This window comes from Artibeus jamaicensis, unplaced genomic scaffold (genome assembly GCF_021234435.1).
Source record: "Artibeus jamaicensis isolate MK-2021 breed Jamaican fruit bat unplaced genomic scaffold, CSHL_Jam_final scaffold_1964, whole genome shotgun sequence".
NCBI lineage: Eukaryota > Metazoa > Chordata > Mammalia > Chiroptera > Phyllostomidae > Artibeus > Artibeus jamaicensis.
In genome coordinates, this window is record NW_026522030.1 from 4,867,291 (window position 1) to 4,890,521 (window position 23,231).

The following is a 23,231-nucleotide window of genomic DNA, read 5'->3' on the forward strand; positions in this document are numbered from 1 at the left end:
GGAGAGAAACATTGATGTGAGGGAGAAACACTGATTAGTTACCTCTTGCACATCCCCCAGCTGGAGACCAAACCCACAACCCAGGTACATGCCCTGACCAGGAATCAGATCAGCCACCTTTCGTTTTGTGGGATGGCATCCACCCAGCTGACCCACACCAGTCAGGGAGTCGTGTGTCTTCCTTTCCAAATTCCTCTTTTTCTTGGCTGGCAGACGCTAAAGACATTGACTTTCAAATATTAACCTTGTATCCTGAAACTTTGCCATATCACTTATTCCTTCCAGGAGGTTTTTGTTGTTGTCGATTGATTCTTTGGGGTTTTCTGCTGCCCGTTACCTTTTCTAAACCTACATCACGTTAAATAATAAGTAATAATGAACATTTACTGAGCACATAGTGTGATGTGCTGGGTGTCATTCTGCACACATCACCTCATTTCATCCCCCAACACTTACAACCACCAGCATTGGTGTTCTGTCCCCATTACAAAGGAGAAAGCTGCAGCTTAGTAGGCCCGGCAACTTATCCAACGTTGGGAAAGGCAGAGGCAAGACTTAAGCTGGATCCTTCTTACTAAGAAATAAATAATAGCCATAATAATAGTAACCACCACATACTTAAGTATATGCCAGGCTGTTAAAATTCATTGCCCCTTTTGATCCTAATAATTGAGTCGATAAAAGTAGGTACCGTTAAGATCCTCATTCTACAAATGATGTAACTGAGGCTCCTGAAATTAAATAACTTGCTCAGGGTAATATACCCAGTGAGAGGTGGATTTTAAGGTCCATTCTCAGTGCTCGTGGGGAGAGTTATTGCAGACTACCCCGAGGCTCAGCAGGACCATGTGATTGCCTATGACAACATGACCAGTAACTAACGTATCTGGGTGGAAGCTGGGGTTTCACAACCTGGGTTAAGTTACGTTCTGGTGTCAGATTTTGAAAAGACCACAAATTGCGTTCATTAATTGGATTTCTATTGTCCCAGGTAATTTTTTACTTTTTAAGTCTTGACATCCATTGGTTTTAAGCGGCACTTAAAAACCGTTTCCAACAGTCCATAACAATATGCATACTTCACCTTGGTTATAATGTAAACTGGCTAATGGCCAGTCTAGCTGGGTTCTGGGTTTGGCAGCGGCTGATGTCAGGTCTGTGGGAATTAAAGAAGAAAGGGTATGAGAGGTGGTCAGGGCTCCTCATTAGCACACTGTTGCAGAAGGCACATGCAAATATTGCTGCCTTTCTTCTGCCTTTGGGGGTTTTCCTTCTCCATGGCTAATGACTAATAAAGAAAAGTGAGAAGGAGAAAGAGGAGAGAGAGCAAACAAGAAAGCAATTGCTATTAGATTTCTTTTACCGCGGCAGGTTTCTCATTTTGCAAAGCTCATTAGAGGTAGCTCTATGGAAAGACTTCCAAGGTGCCCTGGGGAGAACGGGAAAGACAAAAGGAAAGGAGAAACTTTCAGAGGTGCGAGCCAGCCACAAATTCACACTCGAACCAGCAGTCCCTGGGCCATTTGCTCTGCTTCTGAAATGCACCTCATGGCTTGGTTTTAAATGTTAACACTAAAGAAAACAAAGGTCTTCTTCTCTGACTAACTGTGAGGGATGAAGTTATTATAAATGCATAGATGCTGTGTGGTCATTTAAAATGTGGCTTTGATATTTCCTATCTGTTGGTTTAGGTTAGGAGTTCTGAAACATCTTCCCCTTTAATTTGGAGTCTGACCTACTTGAGGTTCAATTTCACAAACACTTTTGAGCATCGTGTATGTATTTGAAGCTCTGTTGGGAGCTGGAGACACAGTTAGTCTCTGCTCCCAACACAGGGAAAACACAACTGCACTGTTTTTTCAGTGCATGCTCCGGTAGGGAGAGGTGTTCACGCATGTGGCGCAGAGGCTTCGTCTTTAGCATGAATAACTCTCCTAGAGGTCAGAAGTAGGGTATGAGGTTAGGGAAGAATCAAATCCACCAGAAAAAAAATCCATGATGTAAAGAGAAGACCTCCAAATTAGCAGCCACCTGTCCTGAGTCCTTATTAAAGGTTCATCGTGAGACTTGGACAAGCTGTAGAAGCTTCTGGACAGGTGTAAAAGAATTTGAGGTCCATTTCAGCTCTAAAATTTGATGCTCTTTTTTTTATTCCTAGTCAAGACAGACATTATGAGTCCTGGCCAGGTAGCTTGGTTGGCTAGTGAATCCTCTGGATAAGTCAAGGTTGTAGGTTCAATTCCTGGTCAGGGCACATACAAGAATCAATCAATGAATGCATAAATGTTTGGAACATCAAATAGATATTTCTCTCTCTCTCTCCTTTTCCCTCTCCCTCCCTCTCTAAAATCAGTCAATAAAAAAATATGTATTTTAAAAGACAGACATTTTGAAAATGTTAAATAAATAAAGCTGCTAGAACTATGCTCTCTGCAGCAGCAAGGGCTGCCATTCACTGGGCATCTGCTATTCTCAGTCTCTTGCTAAGCGACTCATATTCTGGAGTTTTAATCTCATAGCCAAGTATGAGAGGCGATGAGGATTCGCATTTCCCTGTTTCTGATGAGCAAACAGAGACCCAGAGAAGGTTCACAGTTTAGGGTTTAACCAGAGCCGTACCCGGAATGGGAGGTGGAACCAGGGGGCAAATCCAGGGGTGTCTGGCAGTCAAGGCTGCTTCACAAACAGGAGAAAGCAGACAGGGTGCCTGGCAGGGGAACGTTCTCTTAGCCCTCTCTGATAGAGACATGTGGGCCACCTAGAGTCCCCAAAGAAATGACCCCACAGTGAAAAGAGCTCCGCCCTCCCCCCTCTGGAGCTGGGGAATGACTTCCTCAAGGCCGCATGACATGTTAGCGGCACAGCTTCACAGACCTGGCTCCCTGTCCGGGGCGGGACGGAGGGGGCATGAGCAATGGGAGGGTGCCCTAGGACTCAGGGAGGGCAGGGGGAGTCAGGAGCCTGAGGCCTTGCACTCACTGGGCACGAGCTGTTGTCCCCTGCCCCAGAGACACGGAGAGGGATGGTGGCATGGGGTGGAGGGTTCCTGAGGACAGAAAAGAATGTGAGGCTACGATGATCCTAATTGGGCTTGAAATATTTTTAAAGATACAGGGATATTGGTTTCTGCTCTTGGCTGTGCGAAAATAAGCAGGGAGCCCCCTCAGGAATTGAGGGAAGTAAAGTGGAGCCTGCAGTTGGGGGCTGGGGCTGGAGAGGGAGGTTTGGGGTGAGCAGCGCCCCTCCTTCAGAGGCTCAGCTGCCACTGGGGCCAGACACTTCCTCACTCACACGCTGCAGACCTGTGCATGGAGCTGGTTTTGAGTTTTCGGCTGCACTGGGGCTGTGAGCTCGGGGTTGAAGCTGACATTCCTCTTCACATCTCGTGTACAGCGCTTAGAAAAATGCAGAGGCTGGAGCTAGTGATGCCAAACTTTCCCCTCCACTAGCTGTAAAGTTTTATGTCCGGTTCTCAGGGCCTTTGAATCCTCCCCTTGAGAACTGGCAGGAGTTCAGCCAGCTGCTCCGGGGGCCCCAGTGACAGCAGCAGCTTGGCTTGTCCCTGCGTTAGGACAGGACAAGGAATCCCGGTGCTGACACAGGCAGGCGAGGAGGTGCGGGGATAGAGGGATGGAGGAGAAGATAATGTTTCTCTAGCCTGCAGTTTCTTTCAATTTCAGGGATTGCGTTTACCAGGGCAGGAGTTAGTGGCGGCTATGCCTGGAATGCTTAAGTGAGTTTGGTGCTGCTTACTAAAGCCGTTTTGCATTTAGAGAGGGAAGGCATGTGCAAGGGGTAACCCAGACATTGTGTGTGTGTGTGTGTGTGTGTGTGTGTGTGTGTGTGTGTGTGTGCGCGCGCGCGCGCACAGCAGCCTACAAATGCAGGCGGGGCAGGAAAGGGAAAGACAGGTGTGAGCGTGGTTGGAGGGGTGAGTGGTGGAGTGAAGCTGACGGCCCTGATTCCATCATACACGACCCCAGGAGAGTGACCTCACCTCTCGGAGCCCTGGTCTCCTCACCTTCATCATGGAGATAATACCTGATGTGTAAGGTTGCTGAGAAGTGCCATTGTCTGTTTGGGCTTCTAAAAAAAAATGCTATAGGCTCAAATGACAAGCGTTAATTTCTCACACAGTTCTGGAGGCTGGAAAGTCCAAGATCATGGCACTAGCAGATTCAGTGTCTAGCGAGAGGCAGATTCAGTGTCCTGGTTTACAGATGGCACCTTCTTGCTCTGTCCTCCTTGGCAGAAGGGACAAGGAATTCTGAGGTTTTGTGCAAGGGCACTAATACCACTCGTGAGGACTTCACCTTCACATGATCGAAGCACCTCTCAAAGGCCCCACCTGCAAATGCTACTACATCGAGGATTAGGTTTTATCGTGTAAATTCTGGGGGCAGGTAAACATTCAGTCTACGGCAGGAAAGAGAAAGCCTGTGAAACCGTGCATGGCGTGTATTCGATGAAGAGCAGTTACTGTTATTAGTGAGGGCATTTCTCTACGACATTCTATCAGCGCTGGAATTTTCAATGAGCCAATCTTCACTTTTCAGCCTTTCATTTAGGGGCAAAATGAAACATTACTAGCATATTTTTTATAGTTCTTAAGAACATGGAGTTAGACTTTTCAACCTCTAGCTTACGAGTTCTGTGCACTTGACCTCCTTATACTTCTGCTCCCTCACTTTTAAAAAAGTGGACTACAAGTACTTGCCTTGTGAGTCATTGTGAGTGTGAGATGAGGTATGTGCAAAGCCCTTAGAATAATGTCCACCTCATTGGCAACAATTAACAGATGGTACCTTTAAAAATGATAACTCGTGTGTGCTGGTTGTTTAAGGAAGAAGGAGAGAGATGGGAAGGGAGCAGGAGAAGAATAAGGCAATGACCCGGCTCCACGGGATGAGACAGAGTTTGCAGGACCCCAGCTGATCGAACTGCCTCCCCTACATTTTCATTCATTCATTCACTCACTGAGGAAGCATTTATTGAGTCCCTAGTGGGTGCTTCAGCCACTCTGCCTGGGCTGGATGCACAGGAGAGAATAAAGCAGACACGGTCATTGTCTTCTGTGCCTTCAATCCACTGAGGGACACAGTGAGTGACTGAGAACAACAGCCCAGTGTGAAGGGCTCGGAAGGGGGAGGATAGGAGCTGCAGAAACCAAGAGAATGGGCATGAACTTCCACACAGAGGGGGAGACATCGACAACACCCTCCTGGGGGGAAAATGTAGCTTTTAAGCAAAATACCAAATCCTAAGATATCCACATTTTAATCCCTGGAGCCTATGACTAAATGGCTTTAAATGGCAGAGGGTGGTTAAGGGTACATAGGTGGAAATAAGTTGCCAATCACCTGATTTGAGATAGAGGTTATTCTGGATTACCCAAGTAACCCCAAGGATCCTGAACACGGAAGAAGTGATGTGTTAACAGAAGGACTCGCCTTGCCTGGGCTGGCTTTGAAGATGGAGCCAGGGAGTGTGGGCATCTTTAAGAAGCTAGAAAAGGCAAGGAAATGAATTCTCCCCCAGAAAGCAGACAACCCTGCTGACACCTGGATTGCAGCGCAGGAACCCATTGCAGACATCTGACCTACAGAACTGTGCGATGATACGTTTGCGATGTTGTCAACCACCAAGGTTTCGATGACTTGTTACGGCAGTTACAGGATGCTGACACATGGAGCTGATGACGTGTTTGAGTTGGGGTCATCATTTCCGAAAATCACGCTGGCGGTGGGATGGTAAAGGACTGGGAAGGGGCAAGGCTGGATGCAGAGAGTCCGTCACAACAGGCTGCCTGGCGGTCCCCGGGAGAGAGGGTGTGGTCTAAATCAGAACAGACAGCTGTTAATGTGCTGTGTCTCTCTGCCAGGCCCTGGAATCAGGATGGGCAGATGAGGTGGGCTAAGAGGGGTCAGACAAAGAGACCCCTGCAACTGAGAGCTCCTGAGTCGGGATGGAAGACACCTGCAGAGAACAACCATACCTGGCAGACTCTGGTGATCTTGAGATCGGAGCCAAAGTCAAGTGGTGTGGAAGCAAAACTGACATTTCTTCTTCAGAAGGGGCTCGGGGACAGCTTTCTGGAGGAGGTGATGCCATGAGGTCTGTCTGGTTGCAAAGAAGAATCAGGCTCAGCCCCTGCTTTGACGGAGTCCGCAGTTCGGATGGGGTCTGGCAGGTGAAGTGGTCTTTCTGGCTATGTCCACGAGGACATGCAGAGTGGAGGCAGCTCTGGGTTGGGCATCGGGAATATGGATGGGTATCCAGGCCTGGTCCTGCACACTCAGGAGCCTTTATAGAAGTCAGTTCTCCACCTTGCCTGCCCCATCTTCTCTCTCAACCTCTTTATCAGCTGAGGTGAGAATGGCCCCGTGTGGGGACCACTGTTTAGCCAGTGAAGCACCTTCGCATCCATGACCTTTGAAATGGTCCGTAAGGTAGGGATCATGAGCTGCATTCTGTCCAGGAAGAGATGGCCACCCCCGGGACCCTCTCTCTGGAGGTGCCTGGGCTTTCATGACATGCTGGGGGCCCTACTAGAGATCTGACTGTTTTTCTGCAGGTCTCACACATAGCAGTTGAGCCAAGATGGGCTGAGGTTGATGGAAACAGAAAGGAGGCCAGGATCTCTATGATGGGCCAAGACACACAGTCTGTTCTCAGGTCACGGTCAATGAAAACAAAGGTGTCCAGATGGCTCCGGTGCTCAGTGATAGGGAATCGGGGACAGAGGGGCTACTGGGGTCAATGCTACCCAGCACATCCCACGACTCCTTTTTCTTCTACTCTCCACCAAGTATAACCAACGATAAGGCCCTGCAGGCTCCCCCTCCCGGGGCTCTCTCAGATCTGTGCTTCTCCTCGATATTGCCATACAGCCTCTCCATTGTGTCTTCTCGGGGTTGCTGCAGAACCGGTCTATTCCCTCCAGTTTTGTTCCTTTTCCAACCCAGCCTCCACCCTACATTCAAGCAGTCTTCCTAAAGCTCCAGTGTGACAGTATTGCTCTTCTACTCAAGACCCTAGAATGGGTCCCCTGGCCCTCAGAATGAAGCCCACCTTTCCTCAGCATCCCTTAGAAGGCTCAGAAGACTTGATCCCTACCTGCTCCTCTCCAGCCCACTTTTGCTTTGTGCTCAAAGCTTTTACATCTTACATCTTAGCTTCTTTCAGCATCCACAGTGTGCCGTGTGAGTGTACTATATTCAGTCTCCATTCTCGCTCTCTCGTGCACACCCCCCCCCTTTGGCCTTGTGCACATCCTGTTCTCTCTGCTAGACCCTGCCCACAACTCCCTACCCTGATCTTTCCCTGGATAGTCCCTTCCAATCTGTCAAAACTCACCTCCTCCAAGGAGCCTTCCAGATCTCCCCAGTCACTGTTAAGGGCCCCTTCTCTACACTCCCTCCATCTTTAAACCTCCCTTATGAACCTTCAACTTTATCACTCTGGCCTATGACCATCTGTTTAGTAATTAAAAGGTTAAAATACATGTCCACTCTAATTCGATTATGCAAAACGCTGTAATCTTCTCAGTTTTTTTTTTTTATAGCGGACACACTCTTTCCCTTGGTCCATTCCATTGATAGCAAAAAAAGGTATTTCAACATGTCAATTAAGGATACAGAATATCCTCTTTAAGGTAACTCTTTAGTCCATTCAAAGTTCAGTTCCCCGCCAGTTCCCAACCCTGTCTTTCCCTTACCTGGCAGTCTCTCCACCACATCCTCAGGGTGCAGATGGATGCTGATGGGAGAAGGTTGGGTGTTGGCACGGACATGGTCTACTGGACCCTTGCTGGTAGTCACTATGCGATTTCTTGTTTGACCTTGGCTCTGGACCCTTGCGTTGCCATCCATTGTGATATAGGCAGTCTTGGGCAGTCTTTTGAGGAAGACAACATGTCAGAATCCACTATCAAAGTCCATAGTCACAAGGACCTCACACTCCGAAGTCCCTTGTTCTAATTTGACCTCAACTTCTGCACCCCTGTCTCCATGATCAGGGCAATAAGCAGGGTATCTTATCAGCTTCCTTTTCTCTGTCCTGTGGGTACAGGACTGAAGGGCTGATTGTCGCTAGTCTCTTGGCTTCCTGTGGTCACCCACTCACTGAAGCTACCATTGGCTTGTTAGATAAAGGGTCTCCTAACCCCACCCCAGACTGTAACCTGATCCAGGGAGCAAACCCCATTACTCCTGCTCACCCACCCTGGGATTTCCCCCAAACCCTTATCAATATCTTAGGAATCAGTTGATCCACCCTCAGGGTTGGAGTGAGTGGGGAGGGGGTGTTGACTTTCACATCTGAACTTCCAGCCTCAGTCCTTTCTCCTCAGCAATCCCTCTCAGCACTAACAGAAAAGAAAAAAAAGAGTTTTCTCCTGCCTTTTCCCCTCTGGTGGGGACTCCCCTGAGGTCGCAGCCGGCACCATCTGTACATTAAAGTGAGACGGTGATCGGAGTGGGCAAGCGTTGGCTTTGATACATAGCAGAAGCTTCATCCCCAGCACAGGCTGGCTTTCAAAACTATTATCTAGCTCAAGACACTCCAAAGCCAGCTTTGAGGTGCAGAGCTGAGCAGTGACCCCCCTTTTCCAGATGGTCTCTGCTTTTCTTCCTAAGGGATGAATGCCTTTGATTGAGCAAGTGGGTGCCAGGGCCAGCTATCATTTCTGGGGAATAAAAAATGCTTCGCTTTAACACTTGCAAAACCACATTCGCCTGGCACTCATGTGCACACACAGGTAGGAGGTGTTGGTTTGCATGTTTCCAGCCAGGCTGTGGGCAACCTGAGAACAGGGAATGTCTGTTCTGACATCGTGTTCCCAGTGCCCATTGTATGAGAATAAAAGTTTGTTGAATAAATGAACAAATGGAGGAAAGGTTCATTGAAAGGATGACTAAGTCTGCAGTGCGTGACCAGGGAACTTAAATGAAGACCCATCATGACGAAGGAGACCCCGTGAGAACAGGCTTTCTAATTGTTCCCCGTGAAGGGCAGAGCTTGAGGGTGGGCTTTGTTCAAATACTACCCGACCCCAGAGACTCCTGTGCCTGCAGGCCGGGCAGAATCTGTCCCGGTGCCTTCAGTCTGGGGTCCAGAAAAGTCTATAACCCAGCCTTCCACCCCTCCCTGTTCCAGACGCAGGGAGGGGTGGCTTCCCCAAACCACCCAGCCAGGTGGTGGCGACAAAGCCACCATCAGGAAGGAGCCCCCAGGTGCTTGATCACAGAGGAAATCACATCTCAGCCATAGTCTCCTCCCCTCACGGGGCAGAAAGGCTCGCGTGTAGTAGGGGGTGAGGGATGGAGGAAGGTTTAAACCAAGGGAGATATCTGCGTCAGCATTGAGAGTTCATTGCCACCCTTTTCAGTGGCTTTGGGCAGCCTGTGGGGGGCCAGGTAGAGTGGCCTCTTCCCTGCAAACTCAACAGCTCCTAGTGTTCCTTCCACTAAGAAAAGGCTGCAGACAGCGCGGGCTTCTCCAGGATGATTTACTTCCCTGAAATACCTCAATTTAAATGCTAATTTCCCCCGAACTGAGAGTTGATGGGCTCCAGCGTGCTGTTGGCTGTGTATTAATGTATCCAAAACACTCACACATATTCTTAAAAGGGGGCAGCCAGAGGGAGGGACAACCTGGGGGAGGGTGGGCGAGGGTGGTGTTGGATCCCAGCACCCCTTGCTGGCTATTGCTGTCAGGAGGGGAAGGGACAAGGTGCATCTGCCATGGACGCGCCCTGCAGGTTGGCGTCACTTTGAGGTCATGTGGAGGAATGGAGGGTGAGGCGGCTTGGCCCTCACCTGCACATACAATCCGACAAGACACTTAGGGCATCAAAGTGTGAGCAGGCACTGGGCCGGGCTCCTTGAGGCTCTCAAGAGATTCAGAATTCAGTGTGGGATTCAGGAAAAGGTACCTTTCCATGAATCCTCCTCCAAAACCCTCGAAGTTACACTCATTGTGCCCTTGGTTCAGATGAAGTCACTAAGGCTCACAGAGCCATGAGTGACCTCCCCAAGGTCACACAGCCAGAACTGGGATCCGTGTCTGTATGACCGTGAGCCCACAACCTTCCCACTACCAGACCCCAGGGCCACTTCTGGAACTCACTCAACAAACGGGGTACCTGACAGGAAAGTGATAGCAAACATGTATTCCAGCCGGGGGGGGGGGGAAGGAAATCATTTCGTGGAAGAGGAGGTATTTTCACAAGGCCTCTTGCCTCCTGCTGGCATTCCTCGTCCTCTGTACCTCCACCCCGACGTGACGTGAATGCACACCCGTGCAGGCCTGCACACCGAGAGCGGAGGCCTGACCCACCCTGGCTTAGAGAGAGCGCTTTTCCGGTCTGGTCCCCACTGGCTCAGGGGCAGGGGGCGGGGCCTCTACCTGAGCTCCACGGGCGCCAGGGTGCCTGCGCACGTAAGAAGTTAGAGGAGGAAACTAACTTCCTGTGGAAGGGCTGGAATTTTAGGCACAGTGCCCCCACGGCCATTGAATCCTGAAGCACGCTGGGACCTGTGAGAAAACATTAGAAAGGACTCTATCAAAAGACGTAGGTCGTATACCCATTACTTGTGCTCTCAGTTTCCTCCCTTTGTCTCCCTGACAAACGTTCACTGAGTGTCCAGTTTGTATGCAACACGCACAGTGCTGGACCCTGGGTGGGGGGTGGCAGTAAATGGGACAGATATAGTCGTGGTCCCAAGGAGCCAGAGTCCAGTGGGACAGGTAAGTATCCAATAAGGTCCCCATGAGCCGGCCTGTGGTTAGGAACTGTGAACTCTTCATGGAACAAAATAGCAAAATGCTATGAGAGAATGTAACAGAGAGCTGGTCCTGGGGAGGTTTCTCTAAGGCAGAGAAGTAATGTGTGGTCTGAATGATAAGTGGGATTGGCCAGGTGCAGGGTGTGCTGGTGGTGGGGGGAGTGGGCAAGAGCTTTCCAGAGAGAGAGGGAGAGAGCAAAACCTCAGTCGGCCCATTTGTAGGGAGCGAGAGTGGCCCGTAAGAGGACCTGACAGACAGTCAGCGCAGCTGGAGAAATGTGGGCAGGTGGCTGTGCTTATGAAATAAGGCAAGTAGACAGGGGCTGGGCTGTGACGGCCTGGGAGACCCCTGCAGTGCTTGCCTTCCCTCCTGGTCTTCAGGAGTGGAGGCGCCTGCCCTGCCTCCCCCCACACTGTCTCCCCCCGTGTGCAGAGCCATCTCCGGAACAGGGGAGGCCCCGTTCAATGCGGGGTCAAGGAGGCCTTTCATTCCCAGAGTTGTGGAGCCCAGGGGGTCCTGGAGCTCTTTTTATAATTTGATGAATTGTTTTCATATCCTATCAACCCAGAAGGAACAGTTTTTATAGATGTTTGTGTATCTATTTGAAGAGATCATGCATGTGAAATATTTTTATAAATATGGAAATATCTATAAAGGGTTTATAAAAGGGGGAAAGGTTGATCTAAAGGAAGAAGGGTCCCGTGGCTATTTGAAAAGCAGTGTCCACTGTTGCACACACACACACACACACACACACACACACACAGAGGCCTACAGCCACATCTACAGGCACATGAGCACATCTGACTGTGAACAAGAGAACTACCAGGTCTCAGGTTCCCCGGTGACCAAGAGCACAGGCGAACCACTGAATGTGTGCTTGCTGAGTGCGAACAGGAGGCCGGGAGCCTGACGGGGCAGTGTGGTCTCAGCTCCGCTTCCTGACTGCGGACCTCAGCTGGACAAACTCCGTAACCTCCGATCATCCATTTCTTCACCTACAAAATGGGAATAAAATAGTAGGAGTCTCATAGAGTTCCCGTGTGGTTACAACACATATAGACGTATATATAGGGTTGGCCCCCCAAATTGTTCTTTTCTGTAAGACGGCTCTGGAGGCACTCTGTTGTCTTTAACTTCATTCAGAACGATTTTGTCGGATTGTATTGTCATATCAGTGTGCATTTTAAAAAACGTGTCAAAATTGGCAAATTTGTGTGCAGCCATTTCAAAATTGAAGGTGGAAGAAAAAACTCAACATTTTCAGCCTATTATGCTTTATTATATCAAGAAAGTTAAAAATGCAAGTAAAACACAAAGATCTGTGCGGTATATGGAGAAGGTGCTGTGAGTGCTTGAATGTGTCAGACGTGGTCTGCGAGGTTTGTGCTGGAGATTTCTCTCTGGACGATGCTCCACCATCAGGCAGACGAGTTGAAGTTGACAACGATCAAACTGAGACATTAATGGAGAACAATCAGTGTTCTGCCACACCGGAGACAGGCGACATACTCAAAATATCCGAACCAATCAAGTTATTAGTGAAAATGAAAAACGCGTCTCTTATTTTACAGAAAAAAACTAAACGGACAACTTTTTGGCCAACCCCCTATATCTAGGCACACTACCTAGAATATAAATGATGATCAACAAATATGATCAGTCAATAAATATTGCACATTCTTCTTCCTATCTTCCTATTATTAGGATTAGTTAGTTGCCTGGTAGTTTTTAACTGTACACACAGACACTCACTCACTCCCAGACTCTGAGAATGGGAACTTAGTTTCCGACTGAGTTTCAGCCCGCACCCTGCCAGCCTCCCCATCACCTTTCCCAGGTGGGTGGATTCGGAAGCTGCTCTCAGGGTTCCCGTCTGAGATGCTCAGCCCAGGGGAACTTTCCCACAAGGAGATTCCCACCTCCCTAAAGCCTCCAGAGACAGCTAACTGATGCAAAGGCCCTGGGCGCCCTCTGCTGGCAGAGGCCTCACAGGACTGCCGTCGCCCCCGTGGCCGTGAATGGGCCCACTCCTGGGGGACCATCCATGGTCTTTGCTGTTGCTGTCTTGGCCCTCTCTGCTTCGTCCTGGCCTCCCTCCCAGCCATGCACACTGGCCTGTGAACTCCCACCCTTCCATCTTCTCCCTTTTTCTCAGGTGCTTCTTCAAGACCTTCCCTGATCCCTGGAAGTTCAGGGGGAAAGCCAAGCAGGAGCATCCTGAGCCAGGCCCCCAGCCATCCTGAGCTTGCCCACTGTGCTCCTCCCATTGGCCCTCTGGGCTTGGATTTGCCCACAGACCAAAGCCTGAGTTGACCAGAGGCAGGGGGTTGGAGAAAGGGTGCACAGGCGTGGAGAGGATGGCCCTGTGCTTCCGTCATCCTCCGGGATTATAAAAACAGCGCCAGAGAGGATTTGACATGAAGATTCAGGTCTGCAGGAAAATCAAAGGCTAACAACAAAACCACACCTAGACAGATGCTGTGATCACAGGCACACAACATAGCACACTTCAATATACACACGTGGACCCAGAAACGCACCACGGTGCCCGAGCGTGCCTGGCAGACAGTCCCAGCCCAGCCCTTACCTCACCGGGTTTGCCGCCAGGCAGACCCGGTTCCGATCCCAACTCTGCTGCCTCTCAAATCTGAACCTCTTTCTTCCTCAGACATACGATAAGGACAGTGATGATCCTGCAGGTGAATGTTAAACGATGAAAAGGATGTCAAGTACTTAGCCAGACCCTAGCAAGTTTTAAGAATCAATAAAGAAAGGGTCCGGAGTGATAGTGGGAATGATGAAAATGAAGAAGCTGGGGTGCTGAGGTGGGGGTGACGTCTCCTCCTCTGGGCTCTGACCTGCTCTGGGGTTGGGCACGGAGGAGGTGTTCACTAAAGAAATCAGTGCATGGCGAGCTTTGCAGGACCCTGAGGTGGGGTGCACAGGGATGGGGGGTAACCCAGGCCACCCCATTGCTTGTGCAGCTGCTTTGGAAGGGCCAGGGATCCAGGCTTCAAAGGCACTGCTTTGGCGCCACAGATGGTTGTTTTCCCCTTTCTGATGCTCATTTCACGGTTGCAAATGAAGTGATGAATATCCCCCTCCTCCCCCCTCCTCCCGCTCCTCCCGCTCCTCCTCCTCCTCTCCTATTATAATCAGTGTCTGTAACTCTGAGGATCTCAAAAGTCAGATTTTAATACAGAAATGCCCTCGATGCTCTCCATGCCACATGGCTGTCAAGTTCCCTGCTTGCATACTCCCAGAAACAAGAAGCTCACTACTTCTCTTGTCAGGCTGTTCTGTTTTCAGGCAGGTCTGTTTTCTAGCAGATGAAAGTCTGTCCTTCTGTGGTCCACTAGTACTGAGCCCCCCTTAAGATTACCCTTCCTCATCCAGGATTCAGTAACCTGAGGCCACCCAGAGGTCTGTCTCCCACATCCCTTCCTACAGGTAAGGGATAGTGGCACTGAAGAAATTAGAGCAGGAGAATTACCAGCCCGGGAGGTGGGAGACCTGGGGTTGAGTATAACCCATTGGTTGTTGTTGAGTGAGTCACTGCCCTTCTCTTGGCCTTGTTGTTCCCCTCTCGAAAAGGAGGAGTTTGATCCAAAAGATCCCTTAGGGTCCTTCTACTTTAACGAACAAACACCCATTCCTTCAGTAACTCACTGAAGGCAGCACAGCTGGTGAGTGACTTGAGCCCCATCTGCATCCATTCTGAGCCTGTCATTAGCACCATGATCTCAGAACCGGGATTCCGGGAGCCAGCCGTGGTGCAGCAAAGCCACCTGCCCACTCCTGGGTCTCTAGAGTACCCACCTCCCGCCCTGGTGGCCCCTGCAGCCTTTGCTTCCTCAATTTGCCAGTCTCTCTGCTCCTCTCCACAGGGAGAACAACTTCATCAAGGACTTCCCGCAGCTGGCCGACGGGCTGTTGGTGATCCCACTACCGGTGGAGGAGCAGTGCCGGGGGGTCCTCTCCGAGCCCCTGCCGGACCTCCAGCTGCTCACTGGTAAGACACACACACACGGACCCCTCCCCAGCCTTCCAGACCAGACACCTAGTCTCCGGGTGCATATCAGTCCTCAGCACCTCCAAGACAGGCTCCACCAGGCCTCCCCCTTCGTGAGGGACCTGCCATTTCTAGGGCTCCTACTATGTGCCGGCAGACCCCAGGGGCCTAGTCTGAGCCCCGGCCAGGTCTACTCTCAGCATATTTCAAGCACACACTAGAATATCATGAACTGTAGTCACCACGCTGCATGTTGGATCGTCAGAACTCATTTGTCCTGCGTCACTGAACCTTCATCCCCTTTGACTAACATCTCCCCGTTTTCCCCACCCCAAACCATTATACTTTCTTCTTTTACAGGTTCAACTTTTTTAGATTTTACATATACATGGATCAGGGAGTATTTGTCTGTGTCTGGCTTATTTCATGAGGTTCATTTGTAAACCATTCTAAAAGAAAATTAGTGGATCCCCCCCCTTTCCAACCACAGCCCCTCTCACTTGAAAGTAACTTGTTTTTGATCATTGGCACCGAGCCATCCTGCAGGGTGGGTATTATTTGTCCCATTTTGCAGATGAGGAATCTAGACTCAGAGAGGTGAAGGCACCAGCCCAAGGTCACACAGCAGATCTGTGGGGACTAGAACCAAGTGCCCTGGCTCTGGGTCGCCTGCCCTTTCTACACTGATCTGCAGCTCTCTCTGTTACTGATAAGCTGTCTTGTGCAGCCTATCCCGGGGCTCCATATTTCTGTCCCACCTCACGATGCCTTTCCCAGTTCCTCATGGCCTTGTCCAAGTTCCTCTCTAACCCTTTGCCTGGGGACTTTCCTAAGGTGGAAGGGACCTGAGCCTGCCTTTTTGATACAGTAGTTGGTCATCTCAACCACTGCCCAGGAACAAGGGTCAGCCTGAGGAATGATTGCTGAGAGGGAAACTGTCCCCTCAGGGACCATCCTGAAACACAGCAGATAAAGGTTTCATTCCCTCTATCACTTGCAAGCTCTGGAAACCTCGCTCAAGCCGGCTAATCTCAGACCGGGCAGAACACACACGTGCCGAGAGGCTCCTGGGGGCCAGCCACTGTGCACGCATTAATCTGTGGGAACCGCGAGGCTGTTACGGTCCCCTCTTAGACTGGTTACTGAAGCCCTTTGACTCCTCCGAGGCCACACAGCCAGTCTACAGTCGAGTCAGGACTGAAGCCCAGTTGGCCTCGATGCCCAAGCTGATGCTACACCCAGTATTCTGCACCACCTCCCTAACCTGTCCCGCTTCAGGGGGGCCCAGATGTGGATCACAGGAAATCGTGGATGTAAAATGTTTTGTAATATATGTCTAAGAACGGCCGTGTCTTCTTTAATTTTCATTGTTCATAAGATCGCATAATTTCAGAGCTGACATGGACCGTAAAGGGCTCCTAGTCCACTCCTCCTTGCTGGTGAGGATATCAGGGCTGCAGTGCCCCTGCAGAGTGGTCGGCCCTCTTGCATATCCCCAGTGACGGGGAGTTCACTACCTCCTGCAGCCATATTGCCTCGGTCCCTGGGGAGGTGCTGTGCTCTAATGGGAGGGACCCTCGATCTGTCACTGATTGTTGGGTGTCCTTGGGCAGTTTCCCTCTCTGAGCCTCCATTTCTTTGGGGTATAACAATGATTTTTTCAGGACTGTTGTGAGAATTGGAGATCACGGATATAAAATGCTGGGTTCACTGTGGTTCCACATGAGTAGTGTGACTTTTTAGGATAATTCATTGGATTCAGAAGTCTTTGAAAGTGTCCTAATGAAGGAACTGTTCCATTTTAAGAGTTATTTTTTTAATTACCAGGACAAAATATCTCCCCCCGTCCCAAAGCTTCCTTCTACCCCCAACCCCTGAGTGGGGATCTAGGATAGAGTCGGGTGAGACGGGCTCAGGTTCCGAGGAAGACCAGGGGTGGCGTCTGAGTGGGAGAGGGCCAGTACTCTCTTATTTCCTGAGAGCCTGCCACGTGTCAGGCTCTGTTCTGGGCTCCATAGAAGTGGGAAAATGCAGACTGCAGCGTCAGCATCAAGAGGCTGACATTCCACTAAAGGAGTTTCATTCCATGTTGGAATCCAGAAAGGGCTGGGGACGAGGGGCAGCAAGGGGTGGAGTGGTGACCACTTACAGGAGGCCTGGGGGGGTGGGTAAGAGGCAGAGAAGACAATTTTGGCAATTTCTTGGTAACCACAGTTAGTACTGGGTTTTTTTGTTTTGTTTTGTTTTTTGATGTATCAACAGTCTATGTGTTCTGCCCACCTCCCCTGGGATGGGCTCACTTGCCAGTAGACCCCCATGCTCAATCTGAACCAGGACCAGCAGGAATAGGTGCGCAGAGGCTGCCTGGGCGCTGGAGTCTGGTTTTCCTGCACAGACTGCTTCCTGTCTCTGCCCTGACCCTAAATGCTCACCCCACCGCCACCCACACCTGGGGTGCCCTCTCCCTGGCCTCTGCAGAGGAAGGAGAGGACATATTTATAACAAAACGACCTCGCTCCAGTGGACGTATCTTTAGGGATCATGAATATTTTACTTTAAAATGAAAGCCTCTGGAAAAAAAATGTATTATATTTGAAAAGACTAAGGAGGGAAAAAAAAAGTTGACAGTAATGGACAGCTTTAATACTGCAGTAACGTCCAGGAAGAAATCACTTGTTCCAACGAGATTCCCATTTTAATCTCAGTACCGAGTATCTCTGTAAGCGCCGCCTCACCAGGGGGCAAAAGAAAAGGAGAGAAAATGTGCCTGCCACTGCAGAGGACATGTAACAACAGTAATAATAACCGATGATGGGGCGAGCCTTATTCATGTATTTCTTCTCCGATTATAAAAAAAAAAAGAGTTGGAAATGCTCCGAGTAGGAAATTTAGAAAATGGAGAAGAATATACATTGGAAAACAAGAATCTTTCATACAGCCACTACCCAACATTAACCATTTGCTGACATTTTCTTATTTTTTCTTTTTTTATTATTTTTTAACATTATTTTATTTTTCGAATACAGTTGTCTGCCTTTCCCCCCCACCACCACTCCCGCCCACCCCAGCCATCCCCACCCCCCTCCCCTGGTTCTGTCCATGTGTTCTTCATAGTCGTTCCTGAAAACCCTTCCCCCCTCCCCCCATGATCCCCTCCCACCTCCTCTTGCATCCCCAAAATATATTCTTAGGGATGTGAGTTCCAGTGGATTCTCTGTAGAAAAGGGGTTCTGTGGTCAAAGATGTTTGCAAAATGCTGCACACCACCCTTGCGGAGCTTTTCCATGCACATTAATCTATTCAAAGTCCTGAGAAACTTGAGGTTTTCAAAGTGTTTAGCTTTGTTTAGCCAGCACGTCTCAGTCTTGCTAGAAATGGGAACCTTTAATGTACATTTTGCATGATACCTATGACTAAGTCATGTTCCCATGTTCGGAGACAGTGGCCTACCCAGGGGCCAGCAGACGTAAAGGGTCAGACAGCGTTAGGCTCTTGCTGGGGCCCCTGTTACAGCTGTTCTCCCGCCGCCCAGGAAGGCAGCTGTTGACAGTATGCAATGAATGGGCTGGACCTGAGTGACCCTGGTCCTTACGCACAGCATTTCCAGTTGCCTGATTTGAGTCTCATAATGTGCCTGTGGAATAAGTTCAGCAGAGGTTAGCAGCAGGGGCAGGTGGGGAAACTGAGGCATGAGGTGTCTCGTTTCCCACGGCAAGTTGCCAGCAGAGTTGGATGAGACCATACGTGCCCTCTTGTTCGCAGAGTAAAGGGGCCTTGCAGGCTGTCGCGCAGAGACTAGAAGCGGTGCTGGGGAAGGGGCCTGGAGTCAGGCTCTAGATAAAGTCATCAGCCCCATGAGAGCCACACTTAAGGCCCGGCCCCTGCCTATTTAGAAGGGGCCAACACCCAGAGCCCCCAGGGCTGCAGGATGGGGGTGGGGGATGCAACTCCAGGCCTCTAAATGCTGGGCTCACGTGGCCTTCTCGTTCCCTCCCCCAGGAGACATCAGGTATGACGAGGCCATGGGTTACCCCATGGTGCAGCAGTGGAGGGTCCGGAGCAACCTCTACCGTGTGAAGCTCAGCACCATCACCCTCTCAGCAGGTGAGGACCGCCCCCGGGGAAAGCCAGAGGACTTGGTGTAATTCAGCACCTGTTTCTAAGAACCTGGGGTGTGCCAGGATCTGGCTGGCACTGGGGAACCCACCACTGGGAGCTCACAAGGAGAGCAAATGCACAAGCAGACGGACCGTGATATGGACACACCACGGTAGAGCCAGCACAATGATGGGACAGCCATGTGAGGAGTATTCATTCTAGGAAGTCGAAGAGGCTTCCAGGAGGAAGGAGTATCTGAGCAGGGTGTGGAAGGAAGAGCAGGAGGGAGAGTAAATGGCAGTCTACACCCCCTTTATGTTCTTGAAATTAGTTCAAGTGTGTGGATTGCAAGTTCTCGGGAACTGACTGACTCCTCTGGTTTCTCCCAGCTGATTTCTTTCTCTGCCCTTCTCTGCACAACAATAACACATGCGCCCTCCCAACACACACTTACGCATCGTTCATACTTACCCGTGGGAACCCTGAGCCCGAGCTGATGGTGACAATTTGTAGTTCTGCAAAGGGGACAGGTCCTTTTGTGCCTCTGCACACTCTGTTCCCTCCGTCTGGACCCCCTTGTTCAGGGAGTCCTGTAATACTCAGAGGCACCTCCTGCATTCTCCCTTCCCCTCAGAATAACTAAAGAAATTCCCTCTGAGCCACTACCTGTCGTGAAGCCCTAACAAGTGCTTGATTCATATCTGAATCACCCACAGGTCTGAGGCTGCGGACAGAGCTTGAGTCCTCTGTGCCTTTATTCTCTGTAACAGAGAATCAGCACATGGTTGGTGCTGATGTTTAGTGATGGGATTAACAAATATATAGATGAAAATTGAAAAGTAAGGAATGGTGAAGGACTTGGGAAACATGGGGCCTCACCTAGGGTTTTCTACCCCGGCCCTTAAAACGGGGCCCCTGGGTTATGGTCCCCACGTGTCCTCATGATCCACTGGCTCATTTCTTACTTTGTCTTTTTCAGTGTTCTTTGTTCATGAACATGTCACTCGTTTAGCCTGGGAATCAGAGGACTTTACCCTCTGAGAAGTACAAATAGTAATTATTGCTGACATCAGCCAGAAGTTCCTCACATTTTATGTCTTAGGACTTATATCAGTCCTGCAAAGAAGGCATTTTCGTCCCTCTCTTTTTCGGGTAAGGCAACGGAGGGTCAGAGAGGTTAGGTGACTCGCCCAAGATCACACAGCTAGGGAGTGGCCGAACAGAGCAGAGCAGGGATTTGATTACAGTCTTGCCTGCCTGGATAGAGAGCCATGAGACATCTCTGTGATGTTATTTATTACCTAACAGACACCACCTCATCATTAACACTGCTGTATTAATTACCCGGTTGCGTGAGTTAACAGGTTGATGGAGAGAGATTGTTCTAATCAAGTGCCCATTCTTTAAGCACTGTTCTGTGTCCCCCCCCCCCCCACATCGCACTTCTGAAAGAGACTGTGAGGTTCCTGTTGGAACTACAAAGGTGGATCTGCTCTAATTAATCAATAATGACACTCCCGAGAACCCCCTTGTAAATAAAAACGCTGGCAAATTGGAGCTCATTTGTAAGGCCGAAAAGCGCTTGCTCCTTTACATTTTGCTCCCACGTGGTGGGGTTGGTTGTTCTGCAACAATGGTGATCGGTGTGCCTGCTGAGTCCTGAGCTGTGCCCTGGACCTGCCTGGGGTGGGGGCAGGGCAGGAGGCCCGTGGGAGGGGCTTGTGTTTTTGAGGTGGAGCATGTTGGGGGGACAGAGAAGAGTTACACTGGCCAGGATTCTGGGAAAGGCTCCTCAGAAGGGGGTGGGGGTGACATCCCAGGGTCTTGAAGCACAGGTAAGACTCAGGCAGGAGGTGGGAGGGGATGGAGTTGGTGGTATATGTGTGTGTGTGTTGGAGGTAAGATAAGGGATAGACATGATGAAAGGATAGTAGCAATCCTATGTCACATTCAGGAGAAATAAGAAAACTACTTAGGTGGTGGTGAAGCCTGATGCAGGTGGCTCATGGGAGATGGCTTTGGAGGCCTGGGATGCTCAGATCGGATAGGGTACCAGTTTTATTCAGCAGCGGGAGGGACCCGGGAATATCTTAAGGCTCCTGGAGGAATAGACCTGGGTGTTGGAGGAAGGTGAGGGAGGGGGAGCAGTGGTTGTTGAGTGGTTGCGACACCCCATGCTGGGCACCGAGAACTTAGCTCTCTTTGGCCACGGACGGAGGGCGGCAGAGCAGCCAAGAGTCCCTTAGCAATGTACAGGAGAACATATGGCTGTTTAGGGAGGCCGCGGCTGAGATAGAAAGGAATCGGCATCACAGGGAGCTGAGCCAGGAATCAGATAAGAGGAAGCCGAGTGTCTGGGCCAGGGCAACCCCCAGGCTCTAGCTGTGGACAGGTCAAGCCCTGGATGACTGGGCGCAGTGGACAGTGCAAGCACTGTGGGGTGACAGCAGAAGTGGGCTGGAGTCCTAGCCACCTCTCAGGGCTGGAGGACCACAGCAAGTCCATCTGTGGTCTGAGCTTTGACTTGCTCATCCCCATGGTGGGGTCATTGTGGTGGGTTGCAGAGCGGGCACCCGGGTTAAAGCACGCAAAGAGGGTGGAATGTTTAGCGGTGTGCCTGATACATGTTCGTAGCTCGTCAGCTTTGATTTCCCGATTGTGACTTTCAGGCCCCTGTGATCCAGGGCACTGAGCATTAGTCCTTCCTCCCCCTTTGGTTCCCTCGTGATCAGTGTCCCGGGTGCCCAACAGAGAGCGTGACCTTTGCTATGTTAGGTGAAGGGATAGTGCTCCTGTTTGGACTAGTGCAGCCATCAGGCTGACACTGTGGAGAGAGATAAGGCCCCAAATCCACGCTAGAAAGAGGCCCCTGCCTCTTAGAGTTCACTAGCCACAAAACTCCAAACTCTGACCACCTTCCCATGTGCGTTCTCCGTCCAGGCTTCACCAACGTCCTCAAGATCCTGACCAAGGAGAGCAGCCGGGAGGAGCTGCTGACCTTCATCCAGCACTATGGCTCCCACTACATCGCAGAGGCCCTCTATGGCTCCGAGCTCACCTGCATCATCCACTTCCCCAGTAAGAAAGTCCAGCAGCAGCTGTGGCTGCAGTACCAGAAAGGTAAGCCTGGAGCGCTTCCTGGGGGTGGCGACCAGGTGGGGTATGGACGTAAGACTGCTGGGGAGATAGCCAAATCCCAGCTCTGCAGTGTGTAGACTGTGCGGCCTTGGGCTAGTCCCTGCCTGTCACTGGGCTTCATTGTCACCATGGACAGGATGAAGGGCCGAGTGGTAATTTCTGAGTTTTTCCCAGCCAGGGGTTTTCAGAGCCCCAAGGTGGAGGTCTGGACTCCAGAGGCCTGACCCTCTGCAGGCTTGTGTTTCCCACCCTCTCTCCTAGAAGCCCCTGCCTGGGAGAGGGCGGCGGGGAGGGGCACCTTCTTCTCTCCAGGCTTGCTGGAAGAACCCAAGAAGAGCCCCAGCTCCTCTGGGAGCGACCGTTGCATGTCCGAGAGGACAGTTTCAAGCCTTGCCCAAGGAGGGGCTTTTATCCTCAGGGTGGTCACCAGATCTTACCTCCCTTGGACCCTCAGCTATGACCAGAACTGGAATCTCCCAAACCAGAAGGAGACCAGTTTGTGCCACTCACCTGGGAAAGCCACTCCCTTCCCACCTCAGTTTTCCCTTCCTGTGACATGGGTACATAGGTAGCTATTCTCGTCTACCTCCCACATTAAGGGGACGTGCTGTACGTAATAGCATTTGGAGAAAGATAGAAATATCACATCCATGCATTATGTATTTTATTAGGTCCATGTAGCCATAGCCCCATTTCACAGATGAGAAAATGAGTCCGAGATATGCCAAGTCAAGTGCCCATAGACAAACAACTAACAAATAACAGGATGAGGGCTGCTTCCTGTTATCGTTCTTACTGTTATTACCAATTAGCTTGAAAAAGAAAGAACCTGGATGGAAGAAAAGTATCAGGAGTGACGTTAAAAATGTCCTTGCACCTTGTTCCTATGGCTGGACCTGAACTCATAAAACCACAGACTGTAGAGCCGGAGGGACCCTGTCGGTCTCAGTGGGCTCAGCTCTCCAGTGTCATAGTTGGGAAACTGAGGCCCAGAGGGAGGAGGAAGCTTGATCAGAGTCACCCAGCTGCACTCCACCCAGCGGGTCCAAGAGAGCGACCGGGTGGGGGGGTCAGGGGTAGGGGTGGCCCACACTCTTAGGCTGAGCACCTCTTATGCTGCCCCTCATCCCCAACTGGGTGAAGGCCTGGCCCACCGGCAGTGGCATCTCCAGGGTCTCCCTGTTGCCCTGCA

At 50.5% G+C, this 23,231-nt stretch overlaps 1 protein-coding gene across 2 annotated transcripts in view; it reads left to right on the forward strand.

Moving 5' to 3' along the window:
• ASTN2 (astrotactin 2) overlaps positions 1 to 23,231 on the forward strand; it is an 817,144-nt gene that overhangs the window by 559,624 nt on the left and 234,289 nt on the right. For both annotated transcript variants that reach the window (XM_037154714.2, XM_037154715.2), the window contains exons 14-16: positions 14,679 to 14,803; positions 18,803 to 18,907; positions 21,842 to 22,021. In XM_037154714.2, the coding sequence (XP_037010609.2) occupies positions 14,679 to 14,803; positions 18,803 to 18,907; positions 21,842 to 22,021 (410 nt within the window). The remainder of the gene's footprint in view (positions 1 to 14,678; positions 14,804 to 18,802; positions 18,908 to 21,841; positions 22,022 to 23,231) is intronic.